The sequence below is a fragment of the Bidens hawaiensis genome, unplaced genomic scaffold (assembly GCF_021521415.1).
Source record: "Bidens hawaiensis isolate Kalapana, Puna unplaced genomic scaffold, B.hawaiensis_p1.1 tig00016943_1, whole genome shotgun sequence".
NCBI classification, from domain to species: Eukaryota; Viridiplantae; Streptophyta; class Magnoliopsida; order Asterales; family Asteraceae; genus Bidens; species Bidens hawaiensis.
The window spans coordinates 332,112-348,703 of record NW_027492567.1 but is presented as its reverse complement, the minus strand read 5'-3'; the positions used below and the strand labels follow the sequence as shown (position 1 = coordinate 348,703).

Sequence of the window (16,592 nt, the reverse complement as noted above, 5' to 3'; positions counted from 1 at the left end):
AAAAGGAATTTAGACCAAAGATGGAAACAACAAATAATACAAAAATAATAATAATAATAATAATAATAATAATAATAAATCAAAGTTTAACAAGTTTTTTCATTCATCAAGTTTATTTTCAATATGTTTCAAACTTCATACATATAAATAAAGTTATTTATGTCACAAGTCACAACAATAAACATATCAGAACCAACAGAGTAAAACAAACAGATCAGAGATTACAAAGGCAAGACAAAACACTCATTAAAACACATCTAATAATAATTAACAGCTGGTCTATTCTGACTCAAATAACTACAAACACAAAGTTACAAAAACCAACTGCAAAACATAAAAAGAACATTCATTCGGATACACGACCAACTACCAGTGATGCAAAATGTTCAAGCCACTCTCCAACTCCAGCAAACGGGATCAACCCGCATAGCAACGGGAGGTACACCAACAAGGCGGCGTAAAACACCACTCGCCTGAACCGGTACGGGAACACCACCCGCCTCGTTGACTGGTCAACCACTGTAACAGGCCCATGTAGAATACCGAACAACGCTGAGGTACAAATGTTTGCAAACAAATGCAGCAAGCAAATAATTTCCCAGAAAAACAGCCAATGAGCCCCGCTTCCTCCCAACGTGTCTATGCAAAATTTTCCTGCAAAACCGCAGCCGACACCGAGTAGTAAAACTAAGAATGTAACTGGCATTGTTTGATTTGTGGTTCCCGAGCGTTGAATGAGTAGAAATGCGATTGCAATAATCATTAATATTCCAAAAAACATTCGGCTTATAACTTGAGCTTGACATCGGAGGACTTGGAACCCTGAACTAAAAGATGCCATTGGTTTTGGGATCCACCATGAACTTGATTCCTGGAAAACGAAGAGGACGATTAGTTAGTGTTTGGACACATGTTTTAAAAGTTAATTCAGAATCATTAGAATAAGATAAACAACATTATCCATACCTTGATCATACACGATTCGTTAGCTTCAACGAGTCTCTGATGGGAATGAATATAAGTTCCATAAGCAAGGCACGCTACCATAATCAACAAACCCGCAACAAGACAGTCAACACACTTTTTAAGCAACTGAGCATGTCTCGTATCTTGCAGCTCTGTTTTAAACTTTTCGGCTCTAAAATTTGCTTTTGAGATTCCCATTGACAACTTAATCCTCTCCAAAACATTTGAATCACAGTCAACAGCAATCTTTGCTTCTTTTAGTCTCAACTTTTGCATATCAAGGCCAAGTTCTATTGCCTTAAGATCATTAGCACGAACTTGCTCGCTTACAGATCTTTCAAAAGTGGCAAGTGCAGACGACTGGGAATGCAGTCGACTCGGAGGAACAGACGCCAGCTGTTGATTATTTCGACCGTTTATTGGGCCGTAAGCAACTGCAAGGTCGTTGTAAATAGGGTTTCTATGTACATTATTGTCTTCATCTAAAGTAATAACGGGTGTTTGTTCTTGAAGGTTGCTTGTGGATGTGTGCTCTTTCATATTGAAATGAAAATCATTTGAACTGCTTTCCCCGTGCGAATAATATCTTTCTCGGTTTCCTGATGATTCGCTGATTACTCTGAGTGTCATCAAAGTGCTTTGAAATGATCTTTCAAAGTTACTTACAAAGCAGTCGAATTTGTCCCCAAAAACCTGTAACAATAACAGGAGAATAAGTTGTTACAAGAAGTACATTAATAACTGATAATTTATTTACAGTGGTAAACGCGGAAATACTTACATTGGACAATGATTCTTTAACCGCCAAAGCGCATATCTGTGAGGTAAAAATAACACGAATCAACACTTAAACTGGATAAACTTACCACATCTAGAATATATTAAGTCATTAATATACAGAAACAATGCGATCATTAAACCACGCAATTAGTTGTCACACCTCTAAACGTACCAACCGCACATAATTATAAATCCATAGCTGAAAGTTCTCAGCAGGATGTTCCAGCCAAAGCTGTCCACATGAGCAGCACAAGAAGATACAAATGCACCAAATGAAACTTTCTGATTCTAAATACATTCGGAGAATATGATATTACAAATACCTCAGAGAGACGATCTGCAGACAACCTTTCTCCAGTTGCATCTTTCTTCTCCAACACCTGAAACATTAGAGTTGTGACATGCTTAGTGATAAACAAAACAGTACTGGCATTAAAAGACACAGAAAAAGTGCACAAGATTGATGCAATGCGGTTTTAATAATTACCGCTACTGGCGCTGCACTTAAAAGAACAAATCTTTACAACCATTATTAAAAATAAATCAAGGGCAATGCTTATTAAAGAAAACAGTAAACTATTAACATGCAAAGGTAGATCATACGTTAAGTGTTGGCAAGGTATTTTAGCAACCTAACTTCTATACTACAAATGCTTCTCAAAATCAAGTAACTATATAACTTTGCCATCTTTACGCCTTAAGTTACATGTAGTCATGTAGACATATCCCACAGATAGGGCTCAAAGTCTTGACTGAGGGAGTTCGGGTCACCTTGTAACGGGTTCTTGCAGCGCGCTAAGAATTGTAATTCTTCTCGCAGCGCGCTAAGAACGGTAGTTCTTCCCGCGACGCGCTAAGGATTTGTAGTTCCTTCTCGCAGCGCGCTAAGGATCGTAGTTCATCCCTCGACGCGCGAAGAATTATAATTCTTCCCGCGGCGCGCTAGGAATCTTAGTTCCTCCCGCGGCGCGCTAAGAAATGTGATTCTTCCCGCGGCACGCTTAGAAATATAATTCTTCCCGCGACGCGTTAAGATTGGTTCTGTCTGCCTTCGCGCTCGCGCACTTTTGCCTTCGCGCTCGATGTCTTCTCACGCTTAACCCTTTGAGTTTTCTTCTGTTGAATCTAGCCGTTGCTTTTGTGTTGTCTTATCTTTTGAGCTGTTGACCTAATCTGCTTTGTCTGAAAAGTTACTTTCGGCGCAGCACGCGCGCCAACCCCATTGGTTGGCAGATAAAGTGACTGACATTATCTTTTGAGATCTGCTTTTGCCATGCTTGACCAGTACCTTTTCTGACACCCGCCCATGCTTTTTACTGTTCCCTGACAGCTTTCTCTTGCCCCCTGCAGCTGCCATATCTTTCCATATCTTTTGCTTTTGTTTTCTTATGCTTTTGATATCTTTTGCTTGATCCTGTTAAGATCTTTTCCCCTTTTTCTGTATTTATGTCTCCTAGGGTTTTCCTATAAATAATAGTATTATTTTTCTTAACACTACACACACAAACACTTAATCTCTCTTATTCTCTCTTGCTCCTTGCTCTCTCTGCCGCCTCCCTCTCTGCCTCCGTCTTCCTCCCTGTTCTGCCCTGCTTTTCCGGTAAAATATATATATTATATATAATAATTTACTTATGCTAACTTATAATCAAGACTTAAAAAAAAAACAAATCATTAAAACAATAATCTTTAATTATAGGTTAACTTGTGCTTGTTTAAAGTTGGTTCTTGCTTTATCTTACACCGCATCGTTTATCAAGTGAGTAATCTCGTACCTAATCCCTTTTTATCTTTAATGTTTTGGGATGTTCATGTGTTCTTACAAACTTAGAGTCTTAAACTTGTTTATGAACTTTAGTCGCGCAGTATCCCATGTGTTGAGGACGTTTACTTGGCTGTTTATTTGTATGTGTGTATCATTAACCGCTTTGTTCGGCCTATTCCGAAGTTTTCATGGATCCATTAGATGAACACGGGAGACCTATCGTTTACGGTTTTCTTTGTTTACACTTGCACAGATGTTTTCTCGTTTTTGTGCTCAATTGGGAGCACGGATTGAACTATGAACTATGAGCTATGATCTATTTAGGCTTGATCACAATCTGATTGCACCCTTGTTAAACACCAGACATACACATGTTGCGCGCAGATTTATTGTTATCTATGTACCAACTATTAAACTTGATTTCTCACCAACACGCAAGTGTTTGACGTTTATTTTAACACATGTTCAGGTTTGCAGTAGCTGTTTTGGAGCTTGTGGACACATAGGACGTTTTTTACTTTTGGACCTAGATTAAAATGTATCAAGACAAGTTATTGCTGTTCAAATATTTTGATTTATAATATATTGATTTATGATGATTTATGTTATCTTACTTTTACGTCGCGCATGCGCGAATGAATGTATTTACTAAATATTGACACCCAATAGTGTCACGAGTAATGAAACAATATGTGGCGCCCCGATGTATAATCCGCCTTTGGTCGGGGTGTTACAGATTGAAATCTTGCAGCCAAGATTAAGCTTGGGAAAAGCTAGAAGTGGAACCAGACCAACCCGACAACCAAACCATACCCGAATGGTAAATGTACACCTACAAACATTACCTATTAACTAAAGCAACTCATTAGAAATTTCATCAAATTACCAATCTTTTAATCCAACTGTAAACAAACAAACATATAAACAATAACAATTCGTAATCTTTTTCAACCAAGATTCAAACTTTTTAACATAAACAATAAAACCCCCTCAAAGAATGTTACCCCACACAATAAAAAAGCAATCTTTAGGGTTTCTGGGTTACCAACAGTTGGATCAAATACAACCAAAAAGTATAACAATTAACAGTAAGTCAATAAATAATAACCTGAGCAACAAAAGCAGCAATTGACATTCCAAGAGGAAGAGCAAGCGCGTCGGCGTCACCGCCATTCCGTCGTTTGGAATTAAAAGCCACCCTAGGGTTTCTACGGCTGGTGGATACACGAATACCCTTTGGTCTTGAATTCAATACGGTGGTGGAGATGACGTCATCGTGAACTGGCGGTTGCTGGTGGAGTCTTTCCATGGGTAGGGGTGGTGGTGGTGGTGGGAAGCTTGAAAGTTATGCTATTGCTGCGGCAGTTTTTATTATATGGAGTAGAGATTAATAATAACGGACAAATGGGTTCCGTAGTTGGTGGGGTTTTTAGTTGGAAGTGGTTTCGGTTATTGGGTACGAGGAGGTTTTAGATTTTGGATAACTAGATCATCAGTCAATCCACTCAAGATTCAAACTCAATATGCTAAATCATTCCAAGTGTATTATCTGGATTAGGGTTGTTTATTGTTTTTTTTTCATGGAGAGGCCAACTAAGTAACGCGGGTATTCCGTACGCTGCCTCTATTGACTAAAGGTAGCCTGAGCTGGATAGTATAAATAGGTTTGTAAACTCTTAAGAAAGGAAATTTCTATGTAAATGTTCTTATAAGACATATCACACCCAGTGATCCTAGCGGAGGGTGCGAAGCACACGCACGGGCTCGGGCGAATTACGATGGGTGCAATGTAGCGCTTTGATGGCGCACTTTACACTTCGCACGTTAGTATTTTTGTTGGGAATTAAGAAAAATAAAATTAAAAAAAAATATTCTTCCATCGCGATACGCGACGGGTTCAGATTTCCCATCGCGTACCGCGACGTGGAGGTTACGCAGGCGAGACACGTAGCCTGCCACGTGGCGTGCCACGTAGCAGGCCTAGGGCTGACTCAGCGAAGCTATAGATGCTTCGCGGTATGCGACGGCTTTCTATTTATAGCCATCACATACCGCGATGGGGTCCAAAATCTGCTATAAATAGAAAGGCATCGGGACTTCATTTCTTCGCTCAAAATTCTCTTCTCTCTGAAAACACACACACATAAGTATTTTATAAAGTATAATACCCAAGTTATCGTAGCGATATCCTATCCGATCGAAATAAACATACACGAATCCAAAAGCTCTGCCTGTTAAGGTAAGACATTTGTGCCATTGTGTAAAGTTTCTAATCTCGTGATTATCGTTATGATTATTCGTTTTATACTAATCTAGAAATACGCATTGTGTTTATCCTAGATGCTTAATACCAGGAGGTGTTCTTTAATATATAAACTTGCAAGGTGAGAAATTCGAGTTTTTGTACAACTCACATTTGCGTGAGACCACTATTTTTCCGACATTGTCATGATAATTTCAAAACCTATAAAACTCATGACAGATGGTCTAAATGTTTCAAATATATTTTTAAAAATATTTTAAATACATTACAGTGATTAAGTCTCTGTAGACTTACGGGATGGTTACTACTGGTATTGTGGGGTTTTGTATACAAGGCTTGCCTACTGGGCTATTACACGCTATTTATTGGACAAGTGTTAGCCAATAAGTAATATGACCACAGTCATAGATACGGTCGAGTGACAAGTACCTTTCGGTAATTTGTAAGCAGGCAGTTGTAAAAACATCTTAATGTTGTAACTGTAAAATGTGTCATTTACAAATGAATGTACTCACCAGTATTTCTTGCTGATCAAATATTTTAAACATGTTTCAGGTGACTTGTTAGAGACAAAGGAATGATGCCTGCGGGCTTCCAGCTTAAATAAGTGGCTTGTCACAAGAATAAAGAAACGTGTTTTGTAAATTAGGGTTAACCCTATAAAACTTATGTTTGTATTAAAAGGGATTAAATTCCCGGTTTATCAATATAATAATCATGGTGTTTTTATAACTCTGATCATTTTTCCTAACTACGGTTCTGATGAAATTTTCCGCTGCAAAATAATTTAATAAACACCGATGCCACCAATCAATGTTCACGGCTTCCCATCCCAGGGTATAGGGGTCGGGGGCTGTGACAAAAATAGCTTTAGTATCATACGTTTGCAAGCTCTATATAACACTGCTTACTGAATTTACAAGTTGAATCCAAGAAATTTGACTAAGTTGAATCCAAGAAATTTGACTTTGGAAAGCAATTAAAGAGGTTTTGTTACTTTTAATGGAGATGCAAAATAAACATGACAAAAACTAGTTTTATATAGAGAACGGCAAGAATATTATATAAACACTTGTATGTATTATAGAGAAAATAATCACATACAGCAAGATAAAGAAAGAAAATTTCAAAAGACTTACAATTAAAACGATAGGTATAGGTATAAGTATAGTGATCCACAAAATTCTTTAACCAAATTTGGTTACGTATATAAAGTAAAATTGAAAACAAGACAAATTTGTATTAGTAATCGAAGGTTGGTAACAAAAAAAAGTGGCCCATTAGTAAACTAGAATAATATATGATCCACAATACATGTCTATAATAAAATATAAGGCCATGCTCAGTGATACATATTAGCCCTTAACATAGATTCATGTTTATCGCAAGTTGTTTGTATTAAAATTTATATAACTGATATATACATTTGTGGGAAATGAGATGTCGTTATGGGCGCTTGCATGTCGGTCTTCAGTTTTCACTAGGAGTATTTTGGTATACAACGATGTCATTCAGCTAAACCATTAACGTCAAAGGACGAGCATTGGTCAACTGAGTTCAGTGATGGATTAAAACTAAATCAATAACTGATGTTTGATTTATAGATTCTCATACATGATTTATTTTTGTTATTAGCAATTTGGTTACTTCAATTATTGAAAAGGTGGCTTGGTTTATTTGGTTAACCGCCAGTTAATTGCAAGCTTTGAACGCAGGTGAATTCAAGCTAATTTCAACGAATAAAGTCAAATATATTTTGGGTAAACAAAATATTAACTATTCATTACTTATAAAAGAGAACATACTTGTGGTGGCGTGAGGTAATGACGATAAACGGTGGCGGGTAGGCGATGTGTGGGTGGTGGTTGTGCCATTGTGGCGTGGAGGGTCGGATGTTGGTGATGGTTCAGGACTTCCCCAATACCATTTTTGATAAAGTAAAGTAGCACATGGTTCCTAACTAACAACTAACTTCGATTAAAAAATTATTAAAAATTATCTACAATAAGGTTTCGTGAGATAACTGTCCTTTGCTATTTAGTGTGTGTGTGTATATATATATATAGTGGAGTTAAATAAGAATTGAAGTGTGTCTAAGAAGTGCAAGAAGTAATCTGGTGCAATAGATATGTTGATCTAACGGTGGATATCAAAAAGTGTGTTTATTGTGCGGTGTGTTTTATTAGATCTAATGGTGAAAACACACTTTCTACACTTTATTTTAGGTGTGGTGTGTTTATAACCTTGCTCTATATATATATAATAGTAAAAAACCCGCGCGATGCAGCAGGGAAAACATTCCACAACGATGTACCAGTTCCTGTTGGACCATGAGTAGTGAATGGAGCCTCTATGGGGGCGTTTTGCGCCATGTGGGTTTTTGGCTAAAAGAGGTGTAGTAAATGAAGCTCCGTCAAAACGTTACCTCATTATTATTTTTATATTTAACAAAAAAAATAAAACCACCAATCACATTCTCTCCCACTAGCATTTTGTAGGAAGCTTTCCTATTTCTATAGTTAACAGTAACCTTTTAGCAAAAACAGCAAAAACCTTTCATGTTTGACTAAAGGATTATAATCAAAAGAGTCAAAAGAACCGGTAGTATTTTAAGCAACATCCTTATTCCACCGGACCCCTTACCACCCTGCATTCATGTGCACCCAGGCTGACCTGAAACAAAAACCAATACTTACTCATACAAATGAATAATCACATAAACTTAACAACGTATACAAATCTAACATAATTATTGTACCTCAACTCCTTTATAATTGAACTCGTGCACCTTAACTCCAAGTCTCCAACTGATCCAAAACATCATCATTTGTACCTGAAAAACTTACCTGGTTTAAACATCATGCAGGTTCAAAACAATACACACTCTCACCAAAACAATACATCGTGCACTATATCTTAAATAAAAACAACTCCAATAGATCATTTTTCAAGTAAGACCGAAAACGAACAAAACGTTCAGGTTTTAATAAAACAACAAGCATGAACTATGGATTTTTGATAGTTGACTATTTAGAGTCAAAGATGAACATAGTTTAAAGCATTTTGACAATTTGACTTTTAAAAGTAAAAGATGAACAAAATTTATTGCATTTTAATAGAGAAGTGCAGAGATACTTTTGATATGTATTGGTCAAATAAGTGCAGGGGCACTTTGGTCACAATTTTTTTAGGGGTATGTTTTGAGCATTGCCTAAACTTGGTCATTTTGGTCAAAATTGTCGAAGCATTTTGGTAGGGACGTTTAGTCAAAATTGTTTATTTAGGAAACAATCAGAATAAAATTTTGCAAAGACAAAAATTTGAATTCTACATGTCAAAATATTTATATCACTCAGATTATGCTAAAAGAACTCTACATGGCAATTTAGAGCTGTCTTTAAAAACTTGAATTTTGCCTTGAGGTTCGATTGCGTTCTTTTAAACCTTGTTTGAGTTTGATAGGCTACTTCATGTTTTACCATTTACTTTAGTCAAAACTTAACCATTAAGCCAAAGTAGAAATTAGTAGCATCAAGAAATACTAAAACAAGATGCTTAGAACCAAAACAAAAAAGGCAAGCAGCAAACATTGTCATGATGACCCGCAACTGAATATGGCAACAACCATAGAAGGTTATTTTAGACCTTTTGTGGTAGCTAAATAACAAATTATGTTTTGGAAAAGCTCACTAAAGCAAAGAATACAAAATATTATCTATAAAACCAGTATGTGAACCAACCTTGGTTGTTGGTTTTGTTTACTTCAGTTTTTTTGTTCTTTGATTTCTTTCTTCCTTTTTTTTGTTTTGATCGGTTAGATTTTTTTGGTTTTGTTTAGTTTGGCTTCAGTTTTTTTATTTTTGGTTCCGTTTCAGTTTGTTCGGCTTTTTTGTTTTGATTAAGTTTTGGTTTGGTTTCAATGTTCAGTTATTCGTTTTTTATTTCGGTTCGGTTTCTGTTTTGGCTTCGTTTGAGTTTAGTTTCAATTTTCGTTTTCATTCAGTTTTGATTTTTTCGGTTCGTTAGTTTACGTTTGTTTGAGCTCGTTCTTTTACGTTCGTTAATATATTAAAAATTTTTGAGCTTGGTTAACTGATAATTAAATTTCAATATAAAATTATTAATTGAAAGGTCCAAATAGAAAAACATACCAAGTCCAACAATTTGCCAGACGAAAGTATCCAAGGAACCCTCATCTTATTTCATTGCTCCTAAAAGTTTTGCAACACGCATCTGTGCTGAAGAACTCTTCTCTACACCGAGACTACATAAAAGAATCACATTGAGTTGATACATGAGCATAATGTAACTATCAAAAAAGATAAGTAAACTAATCTAATCCTATGACAATGCAACAGTGAAAATATCTATCAAGTTACAAGTACACATAATCCAATATCGATTCTCTATGAAAAACAACAATTTTATCATATTAAGGTCACAATTCCTTGTTTGACTTTAGACGTCAAAGGTAAAAATCTTCAAACTTTATATTCCGGTTAAAATATATGGATTTGACATGATAAGTTTAATGAACAGTTTAACATTAAAACAACAAGCAAACAGAAGTTACCTATCAAATACTTATTTTTTTCTGATTTAATTATATATCTAAAAGTACCAGAGATTACCCGAAAGCCAATGAGATCTTACCCCGGTTGAATTACTATACAAACAAAATTAAACTTCTCACCATCGCGATTGGAATGTGGAATTTGAATATGGTTTTACAACTGAATCTCAGTCTGGTTTGAGCCTTTGGGTTTTGAATTTCAAGTTTAAACCATACTAAGTTGTATTTTAAACTTGCAAAATGCTACAGTAGGTGGTACTGAACAGCCCTTTCAAACCAAGACCTTTCACTTATGACTTAACAATTCAAATCAGCAAATTCTTTGGGCACTTGGTGCAGGTTGCATGGTACCAATAGGCGATAGGGACTGTTGGGCCTTCTATGCTGGCTACAAAACTGACCCGTTAAACAGTAGCAAAACCTTTATCTCAAAACTGAAAAACCGATTTAATTTAGGTGACCCCTTAACAAAATTTTAATTTGAAACTAGTATCTGATGGTACCACTTGATGCAACATTTTAGATTTTGCCTAATAAAAATTCTTATGTTCAAAATTAATATGATTCAGTTTCAACCAGACAATCGTATAATCAATTTGTGACCATACACAACTCGCTAATTAAACAATAGCTGTGGCTAAGGGAAAACTATGAGATTTATGAGCGACAATTAACGAAATTAACAGTTGCGTCCGCTTTTTATGGAGCCCACTAGCCACGAATAAAAGTAGGTTAACTAGGAAAATAAAATATTTGTTAAAAACCACAAAAGGTAAAAATAATTATTTTCTGTAATTTAGCTCGAGCCATTTCACCCGTATTAAAAAGCAACCACTGCCTCAAACTCGGGATATGACACAAGGCACCAAAACGCATATTCAACCTGAAGTTACATTTGATCTAACTGAACTTTTTAAAACAGAACACTTTCCCAACCTAAATCCACACATGGTGATCGCTGATCAAAAACTCGGGAGACTATTGAATTACGCTCCAGCATAATGGCATTGACAAACACTAATGAAAGCAAGCTCCATTAGCGGTCCAATTATTATAACCCATACAAAAAAAAAACTAATGCAATTGAATGGAAAAAATAATCAAATATAAATTTTATTAACATACAGATATTACTGTTAGTTTTACACCAAGGTACATTACACGTGTCAAGTCAAAGAAACCTGACCATGGTCAAACCACGCCCTTATCTTATAGAGTATACGTATCTACAGATGTGAAAGTCGAATGTGTGAACCAAACCACACCCCAAGTATCCAAACGCTAATGGAACCGTGGGCTCAGGGAGCTTCAATGACCCACAAAAAACATACAACAGTTCAACACAGATCTCTAAATTGGAAGGTTTCGTAGACTTGTTGAGATAAAATATTCCTTATATTCTAATCACATGCTCTTGAATCTTGAATAACAATCGAGCTCTACCAACATAATAGATGTTGAAAGCAAAGGTGATGGAAATTTTACATCCATGAATTTTGGTTTTGTAGTTAATATCTGTGGGCTGCTGAACAATCCATTCCTTTTAGAACTCTTCTATCAACATCATCCTGTTTTATGCATTTTATCATACTGATGTCATTAAAGAATATAAAGATCGAATTACAGTAAGTTTTTTTATGTAATTAAGTGACATAAGTGTTTTATATACTTATGTGGCAAGAGTATAAACCATAGCTCAAAAGGCAACGCACCACTTACGGTCCCTCTAATTATATACATGCCCCTGTTTACCTGTCAAGAGATATTGTCACAATATTATGTGTAGCAGCCTGTAAAGTATGACGTTGCCTGCCATAAAGTGTGCTTTCTATGCTAGAGATTTGTTTCTCTATAGAAAAGAGGCTGCTTAGTTAGCTGCACATGGCCTCGATTTCACTGGGAAAGTTGCTAAAATCGATCAAACAAAACCTTGTGAAACGATCGAAATTTAGAAATAGATAACTGAAATTTATTAACACCTTGCCGATAGATGAGGTGTGATTCGATTGAAAATTTCTTCCCTAATCTTGTGCGTTTTTCATCTTCAAATGGTGTGTTGATGCCTGTGGAAACTGCTGATTTGTAGATGGTTCCTTCTTTTAAGAAAAAAAAAACACTTTCTTAATCTCATTGGTTTGAAACTGTTGTGTTCCTAAATCTACGTTTCTCCCTGTGATGTAGTCAGATGTCACAATAATAGGAAGTGAAAATAAAGAGAAGGCTGTTGTGAGAATTACACCTGTCTAAAAATACTTTTATTTTATTACATTAGTAGATATTTATCATGGGGGAGAAAGATGGCGTGGTAGACAATTATGTCAACACCTTGTGTATTATTATACTTGAAGTACTATGTATAATTGATTTATGCATTTCTCATAGTTTTTAAATTAATATTGTTTATAAAAAGAATGTCTATACATAAATGAAAGAAAAAGATATACAAGAATGGAACACCTTAGAATAACTTTTAATTAAATTAGTGCGTGGATATTTGTTTTATTATTAACGATAATTGAAAGAAAAAGATATACAAGAATGTTCTTCACCCGTTCAAGATATGTGCTTATTTGTTTTATTATTGAAGACTAGACAAGTGACCGCGCGATGTAGCAGGTGTTTGAACCTGTTAATCACGTAAAAAATATAAGTGTTTATGGTTCGGTTAAAACCTTAAAATCGTTTAAACCGGTCATTGGTTCGCAGTTTATACTGGCAACCGGCCATAAGAAACCAGACCAGACTGTAAATGTTGAATGCATTTTAATGTTTTTTATTATTAATTATTAGATATGTTTTATAATATATATTTGATATAGTTAAAATTTAACTGAACATAATCTTTTTATTACAAATAACTTGGCTATACAACTTTAAATTAACCTAATTGCAGTATGATTCATTTGTGGTCTTTGTTGTTATGATTTCACGTCATAGATCTTCCATTAATATTTACCATTTATGTGGCTAAAATTATTATTTTTTATTTATGATCCTCTCAAGTATCATATTATGTTGGTGTTTAGTTAAAATTGATGGTACATTTAAATTAATAATTATTTTAAACTAAATTTACTATTAAAGTTTAAACTGTGAAACCAAACTGGAACCAGGCCGTTAGTAACGATTTGGTTTCAACTTTCAATGGTTGAGTTTGGTTTTGGACGACAAAAAAATCAGTATTAACGGTTGAACTCACAAGTTTAACTTAAAAATCATCAAAACCGACACTGAACACCCCTACGTAACATATTAATTTATTTAAAATGAAAAATTATAACAATATCATATCCAAATTAAAGAGAATAAAATGCTCGTTTTTATGGTATAATTTTTTTATAAAAATATTAACGTTTGAAAAGGCTATAGTCGTTTAAAAATCATGGGTGAGAAGTTAGTTTACAACTTAAATTAAAAACATAATATGGTTATAGATTAGGGACCAAACTTGTAAGTTGAATGAATTGTGTTTAAAAGACAAGTTTACCCTTACTAACACATGTACCTTATGTTTTACGTGTTGTAAATTACTTAAAAATAGATGTCTTAATTTGCCCTTGTTTGATGTATTATATATAGTATAGATATAGATATAGATATAGATAAATTTACTTTTAAGCAGTATAGTACATATGTTAGAGAACTATTTAACGGTATGATAGAAGTATTAGAAGGAGCTGAAAGGTTAATTATTTAGAATATACTAAAGCAGAATGATATCTTATAAATCCTAACTCCTATGATATTTTAATACGTACACTACTATGAACATCTATTGTAGTGATTCACTTTGATACTTGTTTCTATTTGTCATGACGTGAACATGTAAAGTTAGCTTTACATTTTATAATAATTATCTTTGTGTTCGATTGTTAGTACCGAGATTGTAAACATATAGTGAAGTGATGATTCAATAACAACAGATTACATGATTCAATTAATAACACTAATGAAAAAAGAGTTGATATATATTTGTTATTGTTGCTAATCTACTATATATAAAAACTTTAAAAAGCCACATTTATCCTGCAACAATTTTGTCATCTGATAGTCATAGTCTGATACCATATATAATGTTCCGTTGGAAGCATATTTGATGAATACTGTGGGCTGATATGAATAATATCGATCGAGTAATTAAATAACTTTTGTTTTTTTGTAATGTCCTACTAGTGGTATAATAACGTCAAACATTTTAATAAATTAAATACTTCTACTTACAATATGAAAGAATCTACAGGCTTCAACTTTTCCATATTAATTTTTGGAATTTTTATATATTTCCCCTTGCTAAATACCCTTAATTACATATATCCCCAACCCCAAAAATCAATTACATATTTCCCCTTTTTATATGTGTTAGGAAGGGGAAATATGTAATTATTTTTTTAGTATTGAGGAAATATGTAATTAAGGATGTTAAGGAAGGGGAAATATGTAAATGCCCCTTAATTTTTTAATATGGATGTTATAAATTAGTAATCTTAATTTTAAAATGCATATTATGATATTTAATTTTGTAAATCGTACAACTTTGAATATATTTAGTAACTAAATTGCATATGAACTTTCAGTAATATTGCTTTAAACTATTTATTTGTCGTAATATTAATTTGTTTTAGATGATTCATAAAGATTTCTAACATATGTTTTAACCTACTTTTTAAAAAATGATTATACAATATTTGATCCTTTTCTAACATCACCATTCAACATATATACGTTGGATTCTTATCTAAGAAACAAAAATGTACAACTCTGCACTTTATCTTTATACGTCAACTTCACAATCAATCAAATGTCATGATATATAATATTTAGATGCACTCTTATTGCTTAAAGTTACAATTAAGATCAACTCTATCGCAATCGCCCTTAGTCCGATGCTAAAAGAAAGTTAAACAAGTCCGACATGAAGAGAAGAGAGGACTTGAGAGGAGAGAGCGGTTGTGAATGTTAAATCTCTTGCTACTAGCGACGCGGACGGTCTGATAATCATTATTTAGTTGGTCAAGGGTTTGATAATTTCAGGTTATTCATAATTAATTAGTTTAAAAAATCATAAACATTTTGCTGATAAGTTTATAACTAGTACAAAACTAATTGATCTAGTAACTCATAAAGGCTAAAATAAGCATATTTAAAATATAATATTACGAGTTAAAATATAATAATGCAAAATAGTCGGCTCCAAAATATACTAACGCTTCTTCTCATAAAATTTATTTATATAATTTTTGTCTAAATCAAACCGTCTTTGCACTTTTTTTAATAATGTTTGTTAACCAACTCTTTGCACCATAAAAGCCCATAATCTATCACCCTTAAGACTCCAAAACAAACACCATGACCGGAAAAAGAATCCCAATGAGCCCGGCAGGTAGCCCGTCCTCCGAAAGCTCGTCTAAAGACCAAGAGCGGCTTCTCCCGATAGCCAACGTTGGGCGCATCATGAAAAAGTCACTCCCCGCGAATGCCAAAATGTCAAAAGAAGCAAAAGAGACCGTCCAAGAATGTGTGTCCGAGTTCATTAGTTTTATAACCGGTGAAGCCTCGGATAAATGCCAAAAAGAGAAGCGAAAGACGATCAATGGCGAGGATCTCTTGTGGGCCATGACAACCTTAGGCTTTCAGAACTACGTTGGTAGTTTGAAAAGTTACTTGAACCAATACGTTGGTACTTCTAACACGCCCAGTGATGTTGTCACTGGTGTTACTGAGATCGGTTGTGAGGTGTCTAACTGGACACTAAAACAACCGGTCTTTGAAGTTTCTGATGACATGTATCGTGAACGTGTCGTGGGGTATCATGATGAGTTGATTAATATGGTTAAGCTGCATGATGCTAACACAGTCGTGGCGACCCATGCTCAACAATTTATGTAGTAACTACATAAACCGGAATGAGTTTTGCGATATTCGTATTTGTAATAATTATATACTTGGAACTGATCATTTAAATTAACATTAAGGTATGTCTAAGTGTGTGATTTTAGGTGATTCGCAATGGTTTATTTGGTTTACGATACGTTGTAACTTGTATCAACACTAATATAGTTGTTATAATTTAAGAAAAAAGGAATTTAGACCAAAGATGGAAACAACAAATAATACAAAAATAATAATAATAATAATAATAATAAATCAAAGTTTAACAAGTTTTTTCATTCATCAAGTTTATTTTCAATATGTTTCAAACTTCATACATATAAATAAAGTTATTTATGTCACAAGTCACAACAATA

General features: G+C 34.4%; 1 protein-coding gene and 1 pseudogene across 1 annotated transcript; one reads left to right on the top strand and one right to left on the bottom strand.

Moving 5' to 3' along the window:
- Positions 1-310: 310 nt before the first annotated feature.
- LOC143552540 (protein CPR-5-like) lies at positions 311-4,820 on the bottom strand. The gene is made up of 5 exons (XM_077042730.1): positions 4,620-4,820; positions 2,070-2,126; positions 1,748-1,783; positions 967-1,659; positions 311-871 (listed from the first exon to the last, which is right to left on the bottom strand). Exons 1-5 carry the CDS (start codon positions 4,818-4,820, stop codon positions 347-349), a joined length of 1,512 nt encoding a protein of 503 aa, XP_076898845.1. The 3' UTR covers positions 311-346.
- Positions 4,821-15,471: 10,651 nt separating this feature from the next.
- Positions 15,472-16,280, top strand: LOC143552531 (nuclear transcription factor Y subunit B-1 pseudogene; annotated as a pseudogene).
- The last annotated feature ends 312 nt before the right edge of the window (positions 16,281-16,592 follow it).

What these genes read in the sequence shown, in the direction of transcription:
- LOC143552540 (XM_077042730.1), bottom strand. Translation starts at nt 4,820, where the DNA reads ATGGAAAGACTCCACCAGCAACCGCCAGTTCACGATGACGTCATCTCC. An exon ending in TTGCTGCTTTTGTTGCTCAG is followed by an intron (nt 2,127 to 4,619) that starts GTTATTATTTAT and finishes CTAATGTTTCAG; the next exon opens with GTGTTGGAGAAGAAAGATGC. An exon ending in ACGAATCGTGTATGATCAAG is followed by an intron (nt 872 to 966) that starts GTATGGATAATG and finishes TTCGTTTTCCAG; the next exon opens with GAATCAAGTTCATGGTGGAT.